The sequence below is a fragment of the Lactuca sativa genome, chromosome 3 (assembly GCF_002870075.4).
Source record: "Lactuca sativa cultivar Salinas chromosome 3, Lsat_Salinas_v11, whole genome shotgun sequence".
In the NCBI taxonomy this organism is placed as follows: Eukaryota; Viridiplantae; Streptophyta; class Magnoliopsida; order Asterales; family Asteraceae; genus Lactuca; species Lactuca sativa.
The window spans coordinates 101,402,547-101,425,906 of NC_056625.2; the positions used below are offsets into that span (position 1 = coordinate 101,402,547).

The following is a 23,360-nucleotide window of genomic DNA, read 5'->3' on the forward strand; positions in this document are numbered from 1 at the left end:
TTCCTTTAGACGATTATACCCCCTTATTTTTTAAATGTGATATGTTTGAAACCAATTGTAAAGTTATTTACAATTATGCCACTTTCTAAATTATATATATCAATCACGTGCGGGTTAGGTAACAGAAAACTCTTTAGTTTCTATATTTTCACATTTTTGCAACTTTTATCCAGATTGACCCAATAATTTTCTTTTTATACATGATAAGCTAACTATTATTTTTATAATATGTACATATTTAATCATATGTGATTATTTTTCTAATCACATGTGTTTATATTAATATTATATGTTTATATTTATAGTCATATGTGATTAAGTATTAAAAAAATTGTATTTGTAATCATATATGATTGATGTATAAATGATACATTGTTCTTAATAAATGCAAATTAATCATATGTGATTTAAAAACTGTTTATAATCACATGTATTACGTATATAATCACATGTGATTGCAACCCATCGGAACGTGGGCTTCTCCTTGTTAAAGCGTAATTTGTATGTATGTGTATATTACACAAGATAATCACATGTGACTATTTACGATATTTTATTTGATACATATAATCATATGTGTTTGAATTATAAACCATACAATGATCATATGTGATTATTTTTCTAATCATATGATTTTATATTAATGTTTATATGTTTAATCACATATTATACTATTGTACTTTTTGCTTTTATATTTATAGTCATATGTGATTGTGTATTCAAAAAAAATTGTGTTTGTAATCATATATGATTGATGTATAAATGATACATTGTCCTTAATAAATGCAAATTAATCATATGTGATTTAAAAATTGTTTATAATCACAAGTGATTACGTATATAATCACATGTGATTGCAACCCATGCGGAACATGGGCTTCTCGTAGTTAAAGTGTAATTTGTATGTATGTGTATATTACACATGATAATCACATGTGATTATTTACGATATTTTCTTTGATACATATAATCATATGTGTTTGAATTATAAACCATACAATGATCATATGTGATTATTTTTCTAATCATATGTGTTTATATTAATGTTTATATGTTTAACCACATATCATACTATTGTAATTTTTGCTTTTATACTTATAGTCATATGTGATTGAGTATTCAAAAAAAAATTTGAGTTTGTAATTATATATGATTGATGTATAAATGATACATTGTCCTTAATAAATGCAAATAAATCATATGTGATTTAAAAATTGTTTATAATCGCATGTGACTATGTATATAATCGCATGTGATTATGTATATAATCACATGTAATTGCAACCCATATGGAACATGGGCTTCTCCTTGTTAAAGTGTAATTTTTATGTATGTGTATATTACACATGATAATCACATGTGATTATTTACGATATTTTATTTGATACATATAATCATATGTGTTTGATTTATAAACCAAACAATGATCATATGTGATTATTTTTCTAATCACATGTGTTTATATTTATGTTTATATGTTTAATCACATATTATACTATTGTACTTTTTGCTTTTATATTTATAGTCATATGTGATTGGGTATTAAAAAAAATTATGTTTTTAATCACATATGATTGATGTATAAATCATACATTGTCCTTAATAAATGCAAATTAATCATATGTGATTTAAAATTTGTTTATAATCACATATGATTACGTATATAATCACATGTGATTGCAACCCAAGCGGAACATGGGCTTCTCCTAGTTAAAGTGTAATTTGTTTGTATGCATATATTACACATGATAATCACATGTGATTATTTATGATATTTTATTAGATACATATAATCATATGTGTTTGAATTATAAACCATACAATGATCATATGTGATTATTTTTCTAATCACATGTGTTTATATTAATGTTTATATGTTTAATCACATATTATAATATTGTACTTTTTGCTTTTATATTTATAGTCATATGTGATTGAGTATTCAAAAAAAATATTGTGTTTGTAATCATATATGATTGATGTATAAATCATACATTGTCCTTAATAAATGCAAACTAATCATATGTGATTTAAAAATTGTTTATAATCAGATGTGATTACATATATAATCACATATGATTGCAACCCATGCGGAACATGGGCTTCTCCTAGTTAAAGTGTAATTTGTATGTATGTGTATATTACAAATGATAATAACATGTGATTATTTACGGTATTTTATTTGATACATATAATCATATGTGTTTAAATTATAAACCATACAATGATCATATGTGATTATTTTTCTAATCACATGTGTTTATATTAATTTTATATGTTTAATCACATATTATACTATTGTACTTTTTGCTTTTATATTTATAGTCATATGTGATTGAGTATTCTAAAAAAAACTGTGTTTATAATCATATATGATTGATGTATAAATCATACATTGTCCTTAATAAATGCAAACTAATCATATGTGATTAATATGTGATTACATATATAATCACATATAATCACATGTGATTATTTAAAATAAAACATTAAATAAACTTCAATTTTCAGTTAAGCAAAAAAATAGAGATCGTTTTCTAAGGAAATAAACTACTTATCCATATTAAGCTTCACATATCCATGATATATATATATATATATATATATATATATATATATATATATATATATATATTCTCAAACATTTATATAATTAAAACCTAATCATTGTCTTTAATAAATTAGCAAGCATTCATCTAATGAAAAAGTAAACATTGTCTAAGTAAACCATCAATCAAATTATGCAATCACAGACTTCACCATTTTCGATCTTAAACTTCACATGAAATCTCTTCCCACAATAACATTTTTCTCTCAATCTTTAACATTATCATTATCTTAATTATCTTCATCATCATCATCATCTTCATCATCATAATCATCATCATCATCATCATTATTTTTGTTGTCTTCTTGAGCAATTTGATCTTCATCATTAAAAAATTCACCTAGCATACTTTTCAAATGATTCAATATTACACTTGTTGGGAAGTTATTGATTCCATTTTCAATCAACAAATTGATCTTCCTAATCTTCATGAAAATCATTTGTTCATAGTCCTAAATCAGAATTAATTTGAAGTTTATATTAGCAATATATATCATTAAACATTATGACTATTAAATAATGAGAAGTTTTTTTTATATAACTGCTATAAATACATTTACCTCCTGATTAATATCTTCTTCAACAAAATCTTCATTTAAATCTCCTGTACCAAATTGCTTGATGATTTCTTTTTCATAAATTTCTCTAAGCTTCATTTTTCTGATGTCCAGTGATAGATAACTGGTCGTTTTCTTTCAGCAATAACTACACTGCAATGGACTCTATCTACATAAAGCAACTGGAAAAAAAAAATATTTGTTATTATAATCACATGTGATTAAATTATTATGTCTTTATAACCATATGTGATTTAAAACATTTTACTATTAAACCAGATGTGATTATAAATGTTATTAAATAATAGAGAAGTTATTAAGCCTACCACTAAAAAAGCAAATGGTCCAACAAAATTGTTGGTTGGATTGGATGAATCAAAATATCGTTTTGTTTTAACCAAACAATTAAGCAAATAGGAGTACCAGTCAATGTTGCTTATGTTTGTATTCTTCATGATGTAGTTTAAGGGATATGTGTTTGCTTTTCCGCATGAGCTTGATTCTATAAGAGAGTTGATCAACAAAGCAATGAAGTTCATCTGGAAGTTCATATTCGTATTGTCCGAGGTGACAATATTCATTTTAATCTCATGCAATCTAATCATTTTTTTGTTTTCAAATTGTTCAGTCCATTCATCATAACATTTATCATTTTCTTTTCGAAATGGAAGTTTTGAAAACTGTTTTTTCTCCCAAAGGAAATCCTAGCATTTGATTCACTGATTCTTTTGTGACATCGATCTCAACCCTCTCTTGAAGAACAATTTTTATTTTTGTTGGATCAAATTTATCAACAACATAAAGGCTTAATGCCCCTGGCACTTCAGTCATTTTCATTTTAATAGATCACCAAATCCTATTTGTTTCACACAATCTTTTTGGATTGTATTGAAACCTTGGATGATTGATAACAATGCTCCAAGTGAGCACCTATATTTTCAAAAATAACAATTAATGAATTTAATTATATTTGATTTAAAAGAAATTAATCAAAGAGTTTTGAAATCATATATGATTTTATTCATATATAATAAAATCATATGTGATTGATTAATCTGATATGTGATTATTCTTGTCTTTGTTTTGTTTATCTGTATAATCATATGTGATTCATATCAAATATTTTTTCTTTAAATAATCATACTGTTATTAACAAAGCTATACTTGTTTCTAATTGTATCAAAATGCTTATTTACAGTGTTCTTCTTTCTTTTTTTTAGTCACTTTTGTTTCGGAAACTGAATCTTCAGCTTTTCTTTTCTTTTTTGATTCGTTTTTCTTCTCTTGTCCTATAAAAGATGTTAATGAAGTCATAATAAGTAAATAAAAAATTATTATACAAATAGTTAATAAATAAGCATATATTTTTCAATAACTATTTTAATCACATGTCATTGAAGGAATATTGTTTTTAAATAATGTGTATAACTTATAAATATAAATCACACATGATTGAAACATCCATGTTAGCTAAAAAAGGTATATTTCAATCACAAATGATTTTATATAATAATATATATCAATAATCCAAAACAATTCATAAAAGGCATATGATACTCACTTGTGATTGGATTTGTATGTTTGTATTAGAGATTTTAATCACATATGATTAAACAATATATTGAGATTGTTAATAACATGTGATTAACATATGATTATATACATAAACATCCTAAAATATGATTAATTGACAAGTGATTAGAATCTCTAATACAAACATACGAATCCAATCACAAGTGAGTATCATTTGTCTTTTATGAATCGATTTGGATTATTGATATATATATATATATATATATATATATATATATATATATATATATATATATATATATATATATATATATATATATATATATAATCATTTGTGATTGAAATATACCTTTTTCAGAAATCTTTCTTGGTGATTTTCTTGGTTGTTTCTCTTTAGGCACTTCTATGTTTTGTTCTGAAATTATATAAATTCAAATATAATTAGAAAACCATATATGATTAAAACAAAAAGCATAAAGCGTTCATAACAGATTTTAATCCCATGTAATTGAATCTGTTTTGTGCATTTAATAAAAATCACATATGATATATATATATATATATATATATATATATATATATATATATATATATATATACATATATATATATATATATATATATATATATATATATATATATATATATATATGTATATATATATATATATATAATCATTTGTGATTGAAATATACCTTTTTCAAAAATCTTTTTTGGTGATTTTTTTGGTTGTTTCTCTTTAGGCGCTTCTATGTTTTGTTCTGAAATTATATAAATTCAAATATAATTATAAAACCATATATGATTAAAACAAAAGCATAAGGTGTTCATAACAGATTTTAATCCCATGTGAATGAATCTGTTTTCTGTATTTAATAAAAATCACATATGATTAAAAGCATGTTTATGTATATAATCATATGTCAATTACATGTTATTAACAATCCTAAAATATTGAATCACATTTGATTAGAATCTTTAATACAAACATACAAATCCAATCACAAGTGAGTATCATATGTCTTTTATGAATTGTTTTGGATTATTGATATATATCATTATATATAATCATTTGTGATTGAAATATACCTTTTTCAGCTATAATTCTTGGTGATTTTCTTCTTGTTTTGATTTCGTTAGGTTTTTTTTGGTAGGTTTTTCTTTTTCTTTTTCTTTTTTGTACTGAAAAAAAATACAGATATAATTAGAAAATCATATTTGATTATACACATAAAATACATGAATCAGAACTGATTATTGAATAATTTAACTGTTACCTTTTTTAGTTTGTCTTCTTGCTGTTGATTTTGTAAATCTTTGAGTAGTTGTTTCTTTAGGTGTTGATTTTGTAAATCTTTGAGTAGTTGTTTCTTTAGGTTTTGGCTGCTCTTTATTGGTTTCTGAGATGTACAAATAGATTGTGATCACATCTGATTCAATCTTTGTTCTATGTATAAATATAATCACATATGAGTCAATCATTTTCAAGATTATAACATCAACCAATCATATATGATTGCAAACGCTATTATAAGTAAGAATTCATCAGCAAATCATATATGATTGAACATAATCATATGATTTATCACCTTCATTTATGTTTTTTGGATCTATCATCTTTCTAAAATGTTTTTTCTCAAAAGTTTACACAAACCGACTTTATTTACACAATAAATGAATAACATAACACTAAATCAATAAATTAAATGTTAATACTAGTAAAACTGAGTGTTATTTAAGAGAAAACCACAGTAAATTGTTGGACATCTAAACTAGGGTTTGATTTCATTTTTTTAATAATGTCGATTTCATGTATATTGATCAAACTAACAGTGGGAAAACTCGAAAATCGAGTGATATTCATCAAAAAAAAGTTGATAATCATGAAATCGAGTGATATTTAGCAAAAAAAAAAAAAAAGTCAAATATGCATTGTGATACCTTTCGATGAAGCTTTTGATGGCGTTTTCCCTGTTTTTTTTATGACATTTTCTTTGTTATCGTTGAAAATATTTGAAAATGGATGAAATGTTGATGAGACGCAGGGGTTTTTTGTTGAGAGAAAATAAGGGTTTTGTTTCCGTAAATTGAGTATTCTGACAATGTATGTTTTGAAACAATTTATATTCCTTTTAACAATTATACCCCTTTATTTTTTAAACGTGATATGTTGGAACCAATTGTTAAGTTATTTACAATTATGCCACCTTGGAAAATTAAAATGTAACTTTTGTTCTCAAATGTTCTCGCGGGAAAAATATTCTCGATTGAACGCTTCCCATCTATATATATATATATATATATATATATATATATATATATATATATATATATATATATATATATATATATATATATATATATATTCCCTTATACGTGTTTTCTATGCAATATACAACATACAGATTTACCCTAGATTATTGTTGTAATAGAACCACCTTAGGGTTACAACGCTAATTCTGCCTAAGTACTATTCATCGACGGAACACTGTTCATTGTCGGGACACTATTCATCGTCGAAACATTATTCATCGTACAACATTGTTCATCATTTTTTTCTCTTCTTCTTCTTTCTCTAATGGTGGACATCACAACCTTCACCTCCATAGAGAAAACAACTCACAACTCTCCCAAGTTTGGATTTAAACTATCATCTAACAATTATGGCTATTGGAAAGCCATGTTCCAGTCATTTCTAGTCACAAACAATCTTTTTTGTTACCCGGATGGATCCATTCAATGTCCACCAGAAACCATTACTTCTGCTCGGTCCGGCAAATCATCCAAGACTACCACAGCAATACCACAACCGCTACCGAATCCTAGTTATATCGCATGGATCTGGAATGACACCCACATACGTATGTTGATCACGTCTACAATATCGGAGTAGTCTTTCTAATACGTCCTAGGAACCACCTCTCGGGAACTATGGTTGTCCCTCGAACGAGCCTACGCTCTGCACACAGCTTCCCGGTAATTCACTCTTAAAACACAACTTCTCAAACTCGAGATGAAAGATGATGAATCTTCTTCGGACTACTTGACAACGGCCCAAACATATGCTAACACTCTCACTAATATTGGCGAACCCGTAAAAGACAATGACCTCATCCTCATGGTCATCTTGGGACTCAGGGATGAATAGAATGGCCTAAAAACGATACTTCTTGGCCACCAATTCACGATAGCCTTTACGGAACACCATAGTCTCCACCAAGACCATGACTACTTGATGAACAAAACCGTCCATGATGTATCTCTTGCCCAAGCTTTCACGACAGCCACAAACAACCTCACCCCCTTCATTTCTTTCCCTGATGTGTCTCTTGCCCAAGCTTCCACTCTCCACACCGCCCAGCCTCACACTGGCTAATCTTGTTGCCCAACAAATGCCCCTTCCACCACTCATCCACACATACCAACAGTGACCCAAACCCCCACCGACACCTCCGACAACTGATACTCCAGCTCCCATTACTACATCTACCACACCCTCCCCCGTCCAACCCCATCCCAGACCACCGAACCTACGCCCTAACCCCAAAAATGCCACACCCTTCCATCCCACCACCAACCAAACTATCGGTCCCTCTCCTGACCAAAAACCTACTTCCTTTACCATTGCCATCAAGGATCCCTGCTGGCGTAGTGGCATAACTAATGAGTACTTTGCTCTTATGTGGAACTGTACTTGGACCTTGGTTCCTCGGGCCCCGAACTCTAATGTTGTTGATTGTAAGTGGGTATACAAACTAAAGAAATATCATAATGGCAAGGTTACATGCTACAAAGCTCGACTTGTTGCCAAAGGCTTCCGACAACAATCGGGCATCGATTATCACGAGACCTTTAGCCCAGTAATTAAAGCGGCCACCGTTCATGTTGTCTTATCCTTAGCTGTAACCAATAAATGGTCTCTCAGGCAACTGATGTACAAAATTCCTTCCTCCATGGAGATCTTCAGGAGACTGTCTATTCCAACCTTTGGGCTACGTAGACGAAAACATACCAAATCATGTTTGCCTGCTTCATAAATTACTTTACGGCCTCAAGTAGGCAACGCGAGCCTGGTTCCACTGGCTCTCTGCTACCCTTCATTCATTCGGTTATCAGGGCACCAACACAGACCCGTCCCTGTTTATCTACTCGCACGGTGGCACTCTTTAATATATGTTGGTATACTTCGATGACACCATCCTTACCGGAAGCACCCTCACCTTTAGGGAAAACCATGCCTTCTTTAACCTAGCTAAGTACCGCCAGATAGTGGGTGCCCTGTAGTATGTTACCCTGAGCCTCTCGGATATCGCTTTTGCAGTCAACAAGGTCTGCCAACTCATGCACTCACCAACTAACAATCATTGGTAATTTTGTTAATTGGATTCTTTGGTACTTACATGGTACCGATACCTACGGCCTACGGTTCACCCATGATTCTCTTATAATTCTTCACGTGTATACCTATTCTGCGTACAATTCGTTGACAGGATTCTCAGATGCCGACTGGGCGGCCTATCCGGACAAATGTCCATCTATGGGCAAACATGCAATATATCTTGGTTCTAATCTTGTTTCTTGGTCCGCACGAAAACAAAAACTGCTTCTCGGCCGTCCACGGAGTCGGAATACAAAGCGTTGGCTGATACCGTCGTAGAAATCACATGGATTCGAGCACTTTTACAAGAACTATGCATTCCCGACAAATATGCTCCAACGTTATGGTGCGATAATCTTTGGTGCTACGTACTTGTCGGCTAATCCTGTTTTCCATGCTCGCACAAAGCACATGGAAATAGACTTTCACTTCATTCGAGAGAAGGTTACACAACAACAGCTTCAAGTTCAGTTCATTTCCACCGATGACCAAATTGCAGATGTGTTTACCAAACCTTTGTCCTCACAACGTTTTGTTATGTTAAGATCCAAGCTACAAGTCGCTTCCCAGACATAGCTTTGGGGGGTAGGGGTGCAAACGAGTCAAGCTACTCGTGAGCTACTCGGGATCGGCTCATTAAAAGCTCGACTCGAAACCGGTTTTAAACGAGCCCAAGCCGAGCTCGGGCTTAATATTAAGCTTGTTTATTAATCAAGCTCAAGCTCAAGCCTATGTCACTATGCTCGATTAGGCTTGCAAGCCTAAACGAGCATTTACATAATATAATTTATTATTATTTTCATAAATTAAAATAAAAACATATTTCGGAAATTATGAATTTCGGGTATTAGTAAACGAGTTTCTTAACGAGCTTAAGTCAAGCTTAAGCTTATTTAGGCACATCAAATGAAAAACGAGCCGAGCCCGAGCCCCAGCCGACCTTGTATAATTCTTAACGAGCTCAAGCTGAGCTCAATAAAAGAAAGCTCGAATCGAGTCGAGCTCGAGCTCGAGTCTCGTATAACTTAAACGAGCCCAAGCCGAGTCGGGCCAGGCTCGGCTTGGCTCGTTTGCACCCCTAGCGGGGGTATTAGACAAATAGTTAGTTATATATATTAGAGGGTTCTAGAGGTAAATATTGTGTCTATATATATTCCCTTGTCCGTGTTTCCTATGCAATATACAACACACATATTTGCCCTAGATTAGTGTATATTAGCACCTACCCATAAAGAAACAAGGCAGGGTGAAAAAACAACACAAAACAAATAAAACAAACAACTTATAGAAGGTCAAAAGGATTACAACTCCAAACAATCCATTTACGGTCATTAAAATTACCGCTATATTTCATCCAATTAAACACCAAGGTAATGATGTTAGACTTTATCGCTAATGTTATGAGAGGGGGGAGGTTGAGTGAAAACGATATCAACCATGAACGTTATCGCTGACGAAGTCATTTCCCTTTTAAATAATTAAATCGTTGACGTTTCAAATTTGATGATACTATCAGGATGGCTGCACCTTCATGTCGCCATAATTAATCAATATTTTATTAAATACCTTTTCCTTTTGAGCGGCAAGTGTTTTATAAGCTATTCTGTCGGGTTTTTCACAAATTAATCGTCCAGATTAAGAAGCCTTAGTAATTGTCTCCCAATGCTAACGCAAACTTAACTTTTTATCATGCATTAGCATGAACGAAGCATATTGGTAGTATGCTTATGTTTCATATATCTAGTTCCATGAAACCTACCAAAAAATAGTATTTTATAGAAAACAACCTAAAGTAATTGCCGAAACTGGACCAAATTTCCAGGTACTCTCGACAGTGACCTTTTAAAATATCGACATCATCCACCTGTTCTTTTTCTTACTATATATAGACATCACAAAGATCGTCAGTGTCAACACTGGATCGTGTTTCTGCATATTCATCATCATCAAGAGAAAACTAACATCAAAGGTAATGAAGGGTAGTTCTACCCTCGTTTTGCTATGTGTAGTAACTGTCGCAACCATAACGAAGACCACCACAGGAATTGACATCCATGGAGGACTTTTCATCTTTGGAGATTCTTTACTGGATGTTGGAACCAATAACCACTTCGATGATAGCTCAGCGAGGGCTGATCACCCTCACTATGGCATCGATTATCCTGATTCCGTCTCAACAGGGAGATTTAGCAATGGCCTCAACAGTGCCGACTTACTTGGTATGGAAAAAAAAAAAAAAAAAAAAAAAACTATGTCAATAACCACTTGAGTGTCACTATATGGAGCGTGGCACATGTTCTCTTTTTCTCTTTTGGTATTTCATGATTTCACATCAGCGAGCGAAACAGTTAACAGTTTGTAGGTAACGTGTAACGATGTATTCAGGAACCGCAGACATGGAATTTTAGGTCTTAGTTAACTAGATTTTGGTTTTTCGTTACGCATAACTGATATGATAATAATCTTAATCTTCATGTTTCGGACTGATCAAGCTCTATTTTTATCAAGGAAAAGTGATAATTTAACTGGTTTGTTGATGTATGCAGCTTCGTACATGAAAGGTTATGATTTTAGTCCGCCACCTTTTCTCACTCTCGTTGAGAGTCCGGACACTTTCCTGTTACAGATAATCCGTGGCGCAAACTTTGCTTCAGGAGGATCTGGTATTCTACGCGACACTGGACGTGAAAAATTCGTAAGTGTATCCCACAATTACATGCACATGCGTATCAATCGTTCGTTTCTTAAAAAAAATTGTGGTTTTATGTTGTTTATAATCTATACATATCTATATGGAACTTTATTCACATAATCGAAAAACCATGCATTCTCATGGGTGTGGTACATTCTTCAAATATTATGTTTTGAATCTGCTGCAAACTTAATTAATTAATACTTGGACAGAGAAGGGTTGTGCCTCTATGGGATCAAATTCAACAATTTGCGACAGTTCGTGGGAATATGTCAGATGTATTAGGTAATGGGACAGCTGATTTTTTCATAGGGATGTCCCATTGCATCATTAGCGTCGGAAGCAATGACTTTTTCGAGAAACAAAACTCTCTATTTCGGAATGAGACACAACCACAGCAACTCATCGCCAATCTCACCGCAACCTATGCCATACATTTACAGGTAATGTTTGGAATGAGATAGAAAGCCTAAAATGCTTAGAGAATATCCACCATAATAGAATGGTTAAATGTAGTGGAATTTGAGTGTTCTCTGTGGAACCAATTGGCATTTCCGATGATACTCACTTTCATTTTCTTCTCTACATCAATATCGACAGAATTTGTATGATCTTGGAGCTAGAAAATTTGGAATAATAGGAGTACCACCGCTGGGTTGTTGTCCAAAGGAACGCTACATTAATTACCAGATGGGTGGCAATGGCAGTTGTGTAGAAGCCATGAATGAACTTGCACAAGCTTTCCATGCATCAATTGAATCCCTCTTGCAAAATTTCAGCTCAATAAATCAAGGAGTTGTTTACTCACTGGGAAACACCTATAACATCATCATGGATTTCATTGATAATCGTCGTGCAAGTGGTAACAAACACTCTCTAATAACCTTCAATAAGACCATTAGTTTTCCTATATTGATATGCATATTCAAGAATCTTGTCCCAATGTTTTAGGATTCCAAGTAGTTGAAACAGCTTGCTGCGGAAATGGAACATTTAATGCAGAAACCGGGTGTGAATCGGGATCAAAACTTTGCAGAAATCGTAATCATTACATATTTTGGGATGAGTTTCACCCCACTGAGGCTGCTGCTCGACATGCAGCTCTTACACTGGCTTACGCTGATGGACAAGAGTTTGTGACACCTATGAATTTCAGCAGTTTGGCGAAGGCTTAGACGAATGTAATTATTTCAAAAACCTGTTTGTTTGATGTTCGGTGAATAGATCGATGTGCAGTCGACTGGGTTAGTAATTTCACTAGTTTTCTAAGGGCAAACGGGAGTGGGTGAGGGTAATAAAAACGAGAAACAATATTGTTTTTATCATTGTGTATTGACGGATTATATGATAAAACTTGTTCAATAATTTTAATGGAACCACCAAATATTTTATTAGTATTTGCATTTTTCATTTGTACTTTTAATGGTAATATGTTATTATAGAAAAGAAACCCAGCAAAAAACCGGAAGATTACAAACCCACATTATAACAAAACTTGTTTCGAACATTCCTTGTCATTTCCCCTAAATTCGTCATTTGCAACAAGGTAAAAGTACTTTGTTGCTATTTAAATACCAACGTGTTGATTCCTGAATGGATGAATTGTAAAGATGAAGAACAAACTCTCTTTGAATTAATTATTGAAACTATTACAACTCTGATTTATTTATACAAAGAAATTAGAAGACTAACTAGTAACTAAGTTTTAACTAATCTAAGTGAATGACTAAGAGACTAACTAAGTTTCAACTAACTAGTTTGATGTGGCATAAATAATAACATCCCTCCTCAAGTTGGAGAGTGGGACACTCCCAACTTGCTTAAAAGCCTATCATGATCTATGTTAGGTAGATTTTTTATAAATAAGTCATCCAGTTGCAATTGAGTATGAACATATTGTAGAGAAATCAACCAGGCCATCTTGCAATCTTTCTCGAATAAAGTGGCAATCTAACTCCACATACTTTGTACGTTCATGGAACATTGGATTTAAAGCAATGTAGATTGTTGTCTGGCTATCACATTTAACAGGGGTAGGAGTAACACTAGAAACATTCATTTCATGCAAAATTCTTGATAACCATGAGAATTCAGTTGTCACCCTTCTCATGCTCCTGTATTTAGCTTTAGAAGTGGACAATAAGACCATGATTTGTTTATTGGATTTCCAAGAAATAAGGCTTCCACCAAGTAATATGAAAATTCCACTAATACTCCTTCTTAATAGGGGACAAGAGCCCAATCAGAATAACAAAAGGCTTGAAGATTGAAATCGTCTTTATTGTTAATGAACAAGCATTGATTAGCGCGCCCGCGCGTGTGTATATATATATATATATATATATATATATATATATATATTATTTATATTGGGCATGAATTGCCTTAGATGTTGCACAGTGAATGGCAGATCAGGTCTTGTATTAAATTTTTCAATTTGCCAACAAGTCTTCTATATACTTCTACACTAGGCAAAGACTACCATTCATTAATCAAAAGTTTGAGATTTGAAGGTATGGAACAAATTGATTTTCCAAAACATTTGAACACTTTCAAGACGTCATTAGCAAATTTCCTTTGTGACAATATTACCCTATGGAAGTGTACAAGACTTCAATCCCTAGGAAGAAGTTTTGGTAACCCAAATCTTTTATTTTGAATTGAGAATCAAGAAATGCCTTAAGACTTGTTACTACTTCTTCATGATTTCATGTGACCATAATGGCATCGACATATACTACTAGAAATGTGACATGTGAACCTATTGATTTTTGAAACAATGAATAATCATATTTAGAATGTTGGCATCCTTTATCTTTTAAGGCTGAACATATTTTAGAATACCATTGACGTGAGACTTGCTTAAGCCCATAGAGTGATTTTTTGAAATTTGTATACTTGATTTTTATCTTGCAAAATAACTCTTGGAGCGAAATTCATGTAATTTCTTCTTCAAGATTACCATGCAGATTATCCTATAGATCATGTGTAACATCCCAAAAATTAAGGCCAAAAATTTCATTTTTAAAATAAGTAATAAAGGAACCATTAGCATTAAAAACATTCATCATTTCATCCTATAACAAAACCAAGTATCAATAAACAAAACATGTCAAAATAAAACATCATCAAAGTATATCTCCCAAGAATCTCGTGTGCGGAATAACGGTGTGATGCGCTACAATCATGTCGACCTCTTTCCCTTCGAAGAAGAGGTACCTAAAACCAAAACTGAAAACTGTAAGCACAAAACCTAGTTAGTTCCCCCATCATACCACATATCATATAACGATTACACTGCCGAGCATATCTGGATGTTGGCCTCCCCTTCGTTCTATTTCAACCGGATATTGTTGAGCATATCTGGGTGTTGGCCTCCCCTTCGGTCTTTTTCAACCGGATAGTGTCGAGTATATCTGGGTGTTGGCCTCCCCTTCGGTCTATTTCAATCGGATATTTGGTCTATTTCACCCCTACCACTACCACATAATATCATATCAAGTAAACAAATAAAGCATAACAGATAGTCGCAAAATAGACAATTATCACAAAGACAATCATCTCTACTACTACAACTACTAGTGGGTCGGCATTGGTGCCTTCGACCCACTCATATAGGAAGGTAACTCAACTCGCAAAGCCGAATGTAGAATCTCACGGTAATAAATCTCTAGCGTTGACTCCGATGGCTCCCTGAGCTATCATACCACAATAACACTTAGTCAAAACTAATAATCCTTCTTAGGATAAAATGACCATTTTACCCCTGATCTAATTGGGCCAAAGCCTAAGGCCCAACACCATAACATGAGGGGTTCCAATTCTAAATAGTCTACCCAACCCACAAGTGACCCATCAATGGCCCAATTTTCTGAATTGGGCCCAAATCCTCAAATGGGCCTTATCGAAAGCCCAATATATCCTTAGCCCAATATAAATAATTTCAAATGGCCCAATATGGCCCAAGAGGCCCAATACTTTAAATCTTTGTCCCAAGCCTAGAGACTCTACTCCACAGTGGGCCATGAGGCCCAAACTTCTAAGGCCCAAAAACCCAAGTTCGCCACTCTTCATGTGTACGCGTGGCGTACTTAGCACGTACGCCCAGCGTATGCTGGCCTTGACCAAAAGCGAGGATTTGAACCAGTACGCACAGCGTACCAGGGTGTACACCCAGCGTACTGGCCAGCTTCCTTGGGACTCCATTTATGTCTTAATCCATTAAGTCCTTACGTCCAGAACATATATTCGTGTCCTTTAATACATCTTAATCCATAAAGTTACAAACTTTATGTCTTTGCATGCATGGATGGGGGTCAAAACATGATTTAAGTCCTTCAACCAACTTTGTGACCAATAAACACTTGCATGGTTGTGGCTTAACCATCAAGGTCCGATTTTTATGACTTTAAATGCTTCCAAGGGCTCAAAAGGACATCCCTTAGGGTATGGAACTATCAAGACACAAGAATCCTCAACAATAGAGTCCAAATAACCCATAAAACACCCCAACATTACAACTAAGCATGCAATGGTCAAGTTTGAAGCTCGATACCTCAAAAGAGTCAGAAATGGTGCTAATACCCTGTATCTACAAGCTCTCCCCAACTTCTTGCTCCTTATTCAAACTTCTTTCTCTTCCAAGGCTCCAAAATAACACCAAAATGCTCTCAAATGGCTACCAAATCACAACAATACACAATTAGGGGTTAGGGTTTTTCGTGAGGACTGTTTAAAGGTGAGAGAGAGGCTGGACCAAAGGCATAAGATCCTTTATATAGGGATCAAACCTTAAAATTTAGGGTTTTAGGAGCTACATGTGTACATTATGCGTACCCTGTGGCATGCTGGGCATACGTACATGGCATACGTGCATTCTTCTAACAAGTACGTTGAGCGTACATGGTCTGGTACGCCCCGCATATGGCATTTCCTCAGCCCAATTATAACGGCCCAAAAGGTCCAAGCCCAAACCATTTTAATTTATTAATCTTATACAAATATAAATAATACCTTATAAATTCCGGATGTTATATCATGTATTCATGCCTATTCGAAAAGTGAATCATAGTATTCATTCTTATGAAAGTGGTAACAAAGAGATACGATTGATGCATTTGTTACTCTTTCTTTACAGTAGTTGTAACGAGAGCACAAATTGTTGTCATTTTGACTACAAGTGAATAAGTCTATGTATAGTCAATTCTCTCTTTTTGAGGATATCCTTTGACAAGTAATCTCCATTTACATTTTTCAACTTAACCATCTATTTTGTATTTAACTTTACAAACCATTTTCAACCAATGGATTTTTTTCCTTTTGGAAAATTGGTAATTATCCATGTATTATTGGCATTTAACGCTTCAAATTCCTTATTCATAGCTTCACCCTTGTAACGTCCCAAAATAAGACCGAAAATTTTCATTTTTGATTTAATTAAATCAATACTTCAAAACATTTTTATACAGTCCAAATAGATCAAAGTATGTCACTACATCATATCAAATAAAAGTAAATCACAAAATACAGGAAAAAAATGGTGTGTGCTCTGGAATCATCTTGGGCTCTTCCCTTTTAATCCTGAAGTGCCTAAAACATAAACTGAAAACCATATGCCCAAAGCTTACTGAGTTTCCCAAAATACCACATACCATACATAAATAAACATATATTCACATCAGGCCTCGCCCGAGATTAAGTCTCACTCAGCCTCGGGCCCCACCCGACATCGAGACATGCTCGGATTATAGATCTATCATTCATTAGACCCCAGACATCGGGCCCTGCCTGGTACACATAATAAACATATAACATATAATCATTCTAACACATGTGATAATCATACACAATAGCATACAATGCAATCATCGGGCCTCGCTCGGTATACATACGAGCACCTAACACATGCAAGAGTCACGCAGGCATCTAGCATCCTATCATAATAATTAATCATGGATCAGAATTGGTGCCTTCGACCCACTAAAAACAGTGAGGAAACTCACTTCACACTATTGAATCTCATAGATAAATCTCTGGCTGCTCGCTCGCTAAAATCACCGCGCTGTCAATCACAAAATGACATCCAATTAATAATTGGATCATGTAAGAGTCTAAATTAGCGCAAAAGACCTTTTTACCCTTTCCTAACTTAGCCCAAGGCCAATGCCCGATCCAAATGTCCAAAAAGCCCATATTCCAAAATAATCACCGCAAGCCCAAATATGGCCTAATTTTCCAAATTGGGCTTAAATCCCTCCATGGGCCTTCAACCAAAGGAATCCAATAAAAAGCATCAACTAAAAAAAATAGAATTATGATGTCCCAACAAGGCCCAAGACTACTAAGGTCCAATATGGGCCTCTTACCGAGAAGCCCAAAGTTCCAAAGTCCGTTGTTGAGTACGCGGGGCGTACTCAGCTCGTACGCTTAGCGTACTTGCTTTGTGGCTTGTTGGTGCAGTGTACCAACTTGTACGCCCAACGTTCTCCCCAGCTTAGCCAACTTCCATTATTCAGCTCTTAATCGATTAAGACTTCACCCTACACTCAAATTTGACTTCCTTAATGTGGGTTATCATGTAAAGTTGGCAATTTTACATGCATGCATGGCTTAATGAGGCTCTTAGAACTCAAAAGAGCTTAACAAATGACTTAACACATGTATAAGTCCATCAATGTAACATACACGTTCAGTTATCGCGTTTTGTAACTTTTAAAAAATGAATGATATTATGAAATATTATGTGATTTTGAGCGTTGAGTTCTAACAGATAGTTTTTACTAGAATTGAAGTAAAACTATGTTTAGAATCATTTAGAAAGTATTGGAAGTCTTATGAGATTCCAAACAAAAGTCAAATATTGAAATTAACGAAAATATAAAGTTGAAAATAAGTAAAATTATATTATTGAAAGTTGTAAAGAATCTCATTAGAAACATTTAGGCAAAAACCTCATCGAAATCTGAGTTATAATGAATAAGTTATGACTCCTTAAAGTTTCGCGACAGAACCAGCACGAGGTCATATGATGTAAAAAGTGAGTTTTCGATAAACTATTTTTTACCCTTTATGATCTAAATGAAATTTGTATTATTCTTTAGGTTCGTAGTTTTGTTGTTGGCTTAGGCGTATTCCTTTCTTACTCTCCTCTCAAGCCTATATATATATATATATATATATATATATATATATATATATATATATATATATATATATATATATATATATATATATTTTGTTGTTGGCTTAGGCGTATTCCTTTCTTACTCTCCTCTCAAGCCTATATATATATATATATATATATATATATATATATATATATATATATATATATGAGAGAGTTAGTTAACATAAAGAGTATCTTTTGGCATGACTAAAGTTGATGTTATTTTTCATATATCATGATCAAGATTCTAAATAACATTAGGTGTGACTTTAACGACAATGTCAAACCTCAAAGTAGGGGCGGCTCAACCAGTTTGAGGGCTCTAAGCGAACCAAAAATATGGGGCCCTTTGGCTAACAAAAATCATACAAAACCTGATTCAATGGTAATGTACTACACATTTAAAGCTCAAATTAGACTACTAGAGCATCCATAAAAATCATAGCCATATCATAATTCATAAATGAAGAAAAACTTAACAGTTAACAAATTATCCACCACGGTCTGTGCTCAATGTTTGGTCAGAAAACTATTATACATATAAAATATCAAACATTAACCCTGGTAGAAAATCTAAAATCAGATTCAAATATTCACATAATGTAAGGTCTAAAAACTATTTTACATATAACATATCAAACATACGCCTAATATAGTAATGGAGAATCACATTCACAGCTTATCAGAGAAAGAAGAAGAAGAATTACTTGGTTATCAGAGGAAGAAAAAGAACATATCAATTATCAAACATGAGAAGAATCAGGAATCAACTAATTAGATTATCATATTATTAGAGGAAGAAACGAAGAAGAATAACATATCAAACTTAACATATTGTTTCACTGTTTTAGAGGAAGAAGAAGAATCGAGAATCAACTAGTTAGATAATCAATATTGCAGATTGGTAACGATTACTACTTGCTTCTGCCAAGAATGGAGAATCAGAGAATTAATATCCGAGAAGGAAGATTGGAAGAAGAACATTCCCTTGGTTTTGATGATATTTGTCAATCTATGTCGTGAGCTATTTGGAGAATCACTAATCGACATTTAGGTTAAGTGGGGCCCCTTAAAATTAGGGGCCCTAAGCCCTTTCTTAGTTTCACATGAAGTAAAGTCGGCCTTGACGAGCCGTGGCGAGCACATCATTTGTAAGGCCTAACATAAAGCGGCAATTTTGTGTGTGTGTGTGTGTGTATATATATATATATATATATATATATATATATATATATATATATATATATTATTCTACTATTATTCATATTTATATACATATATGATTTAATGCAGCATTTTATTAAAGTTTGGCGTCAAAGTACAAACCTTAGAGTCATGACGAGTTTTTTAAAACCTTGATCATAATTACTGATCGACATAGATAATATTTAGAGCATTTATAATAAGAATTTTTTATAAGTTTTTTAAAGGTAAATGGCACAAAAAACACTCTTTTTGCACAGAAATTCGATTTTGACACCGTGTTTTTTTTGTGTCAATTTTGACATTTTGTTTTCCAATTTGTTACAATTCTGACCACTTGACCGGTTAACCAAGTTGCATGCTGACGTGACATGATGACGTGTCAGTTTTGATGACGTGGCATGCTGACATGATATGCTGACGTGTCAAAATTGATTTTTTTTTCCACAAAAAACACTAAGTTTTCACTTTTTTTCGATTTTGACACCAAGTTTAATTTTTTATTTCAATTTGGACACTATGTTTTTTTTGTTTCAATCGAACATCATTTATCAAATTTTGTTCAATTTTATCTATTTTCTATTTGAAACCGTATAAATATATTTTTTTATTACATTTTAAACCGTATAAACATATTTTTTTCGTTTAAAAACCACATTTTTATTTAAATACAAGATGTGTTTTTTTTTTCATTCAAAACATTAGTTATATCATGAGAATCAAACTAACCATAAGCTTCTAATAAGATGTAAAAATTTGACGGGTTGCAAACTTAATATCCGAGTTTTGATCGACTACAAGCCTCCAAACCTCCAAACACATTTTAAAGTTGCAAATTTAATATAAAATGCAATTTTTATATAACTAATACATACTTATACATAAAAATATGGTTTGAGTGTAAAAAAATGTATTTATACAACACTATGATTTTTAAATGAAAAAAAAACATATTTATACGGTTTAAATGTATTAAAAAAATATTTATATGGTTTCAAATGGAAAATAGACAAAAATAAACAAAATTTGATAAATGATGTTTGATTGGAACAAAAAAAACATAATGTCAAAATTGAAATAAAAAATTAAACTTAATGTCAAAATCGAAAAAAGTGAAAACTGAGTGTTTTTTATGGAAAAAAAATCAATTTTGACACGTCAGCATATCATGTCAGAATGTCACGTCATCAAAACTGACACGTCATCATGTCACGTCAGCATGCAACCTGGTTAACCGGTCAAGTGGTCAGAATTGTAACAAATTCGAAAACACAGTGTCAAAATTGACACAAAAAAAAACACGGTGTTAAAATCGAATTTCTGTGTAAAAAGAATGTTTTTTGTGTCATTTACCCGTTTTCTAAAGAGCTTTTTCAAACTAAAAAGTTTTAGAAAATTTTAAAAATAATAATAATAATAATAATAATAATAATAATCTAGTATTAGTTTTTTCGTTAATTAACAAGCTTTTTCTTTGACTTTTTCCAATTATATAGTGGATCTTATAGTTTTTTTTAACCAATTACAAATATACAACTATACAAATAAAAGATAAAAGATAAATAATCAAAATAAAAACTTTCATTTTAGATATACAATGAACTTTGTTATTTTTAGCTTTTCTATGAAAAATATCTGCAAAAAACTCTTATATTATTGATGCTTTTATGGCGTTTCAATATAAAGAGAAAACTGCTACTCATAGTTGAATATATTTAATATTTATAACCTTATAGAGTGTGGTACCACATTTCTTACACTTTTTGCATTTCATCTCAACAGTATGTAATATGGCCACACTTTTCATCTCACCACACGTCCACACCTTTACCTAGGAGGCTAGGAAATGATCTTTCTCGTGAACATGTTTTTTATTTTTATTTTTTAAATTCAAAGAAAACTAATTTTAGTTATGATTAAATTCAAAACATTTCATTAAAACTAAAAGTATAAAACTTACATGAAAACAATTAAAACAATGAAAAAAAAAATTTAGATAGATTCACAATAGATGACCCATCGATTCACCGAAACGGATTAGAAGACACAAGGCTAAAATGGATTCACTATGAAAATGAACCAAATATGAGACATGAGGCCATGGGGATTGTTTACCGGTTAATTCACTAGAAAAGTAATATCACCTATGTAACTTATATGTTTACTAATCTTTGAAATGGTTATAACTCTACATTGTTTTTTTTAATTATTATTTTTTTTACATTATATTAAATAAAAACACAATAAAACTTTAATAAAAATAAAAATAATATTTTTAAATTCAACATACATGCTTACTAATAAAATAAACATTGATAAACATAAAAGTGATATTTTTAAATTTCAACGTACATTTTACTAATAACATAAAAATTAATAAAAAACATTGAAAAAAAAAGACTCGTCTGCGTCGTTGTCCTCATCGTCCGTGTCCTCATCCACTTCGTTTTCGTTTTCAAATTGTCGTTGTCATATGTTGTCAGTCAAATCTTAACGTAAATTGTGATGTGTTTCACTATTATGTATTTCCAAAAGCCTTGTAAAGTATGCTGGGTTGCCGACTTGTATTACTGCAGGTGGTTGAGCATATCATTCGGAGTATACGTACAAATAGTCCTACCCTCTTCTTCTAGTATCATGTTATGTAAAATAACACATGCTTTCATCACCTTCATCAATTTTTTCCTTTCCCATGCTCGTGTTGGATATTTGATTATGTGTCACTTCTGTTTGAGGACCCCAAACGCCCGCTCCACATCCTTCCTTGCAGATTCATGTGCTAATTTGAACAATTTCCTTTTTTTCATCAGTTGGATATGTATATGACTTGACAAATGTAGCGAACTCTGGATATATCTCATCAACAAGGTAATATCCATGATTGTATTCACGTCCATTAATAACGTATGGCTATTTGGTGCTTTAACCTGCAAAATATAGTTAAATAATGGAGATGCTCCAAGCACATTCAGGTCGTTGTTTGACCCTGCCATACCAAAAAATACATGCCAAAATCAGAGATCCTATGAAACAACTGTTTCTAGTATAACAGTAGGCACACCATAATCACCTTGTGTGAATTGCCCTCGCCATGCATTGAGACAATTTTCCCACACCCAATGTGTACAATCAATGCTACCTAGCATTCCTGGAAATCAATGTTTAGCCTGATGTGCGGCATACAATTGTTCGACATCATTTCTAGTCGGATTTTGCAAGTATAT

The 23,360-nt window shown here is 32.3% G+C and overlaps 3 protein-coding genes across 3 annotated transcripts; 2 read left to right on the plus strand and 1 right to left on the minus strand.

Annotated features, from left to right (window-relative positions):
* Window positions 1-4,215: 4,215 nt before the first annotated feature.
* LOC122197133 (uncharacterized) lies at window positions 4,216-8,176 on the minus strand. Its single transcript, XM_052769772.1, has 7 exons — window positions 7,866-8,176; window positions 5,976-6,145; window positions 5,788-5,880; window positions 5,394-5,459; window positions 5,048-5,113; window positions 4,362-4,454; window positions 4,216-4,256 (listed from the first exon to the last, which is right to left on the minus strand). The coding sequence occupies exons 1-7, from the start codon at window positions 8,174-8,176 to the stop codon at window positions 4,216-4,218; spliced, it is 840 nt and encodes a 279-aa protein (XP_052625732.1).
* A 2,497-nt stretch (window positions 8,177-10,673) lies between these two features.
* Window positions 10,674-12,232, plus strand: LOC122197134 (GDSL esterase/lipase At5g18430-like). Its single transcript, XM_042900618.2, has 3 exons — window positions 10,674-11,295; window positions 11,623-11,771; window positions 11,981-12,232. Exons 1-3 carry the CDS (start codon window positions 11,049-11,051, stop codon window positions 12,230-12,232), a joined length of 648 nt encoding a protein of 215 aa, XP_042756552.2. The 5' UTR covers window positions 10,674-11,048.
* Window positions 12,233-12,371: 139 nt separating this feature from the next.
* LOC111915431 (GDSL esterase/lipase At1g71250) lies at window positions 12,372-13,130 on the plus strand. Its single transcript, XM_023911088.2, has 2 exons — window positions 12,372-12,630; window positions 12,720-13,130. The coding sequence occupies exons 1-2, from the start codon at window positions 12,459-12,461 to the stop codon at window positions 12,941-12,943; spliced, it is 396 nt and encodes a 131-aa protein (XP_023766856.2). The 5' UTR covers window positions 12,372-12,458; the 3' UTR covers window positions 12,944-13,130.
* The last annotated feature ends 10,230 nt before the right edge of the window (window positions 13,131-23,360 follow it).

Coding starts and splice junctions, on each gene's coding strand:
- LOC122197133 (XM_052769772.1), bottom strand. CDS start 8,176: ATGGGAGCTGGAGTATCAGTTGTCGGAGGTGTCGGTGGGGGTTTGGGT. Junction 5,881..5,975: donor AAGAAGACAAACTAAAAAAG/GTAACAGTTAAA, acceptor ATTTTTTTTCAG/TACAAAAAAGAAAAAGAAAA. Junction 4,257..4,361: donor AAAAAAGAAAGAAGAACACT/GTAAATAAGCAT, acceptor ATGATTATACAG/ATAAACAAAACAAAGACAAG.
- LOC122197134 (XM_042900618.2), top strand. CDS start 11,049: ATGAAGGGTAGTTCTACCCTCGTTTTGCTATGTGTAGTAACTGTCGCA. Junction 11,296..11,622: donor CAACAGTGCCGACTTACTTG/GTATGGAAAAAA, acceptor TGATGTATGCAG/CTTCGTACATGAAAGGTTAT. Junction 11,772..11,980: donor ACACTGGACGTGAAAAATTC/GTAAGTGTATCC, acceptor ATACTTGGACAG/AGAAGGGTTGTGCCTCTATG.
- LOC111915431 (XM_023911088.2), top strand. CDS start 12,459: ATGGGTGGCAATGGCAGTTGTGTAGAAGCCATGAATGAACTTGCACAA. Junction 12,631..12,719: donor TGATAATCGTCGTGCAAGTG/GTAACAAACACT, acceptor CCAATGTTTTAG/GATTCCAAGTAGTTGAAACA.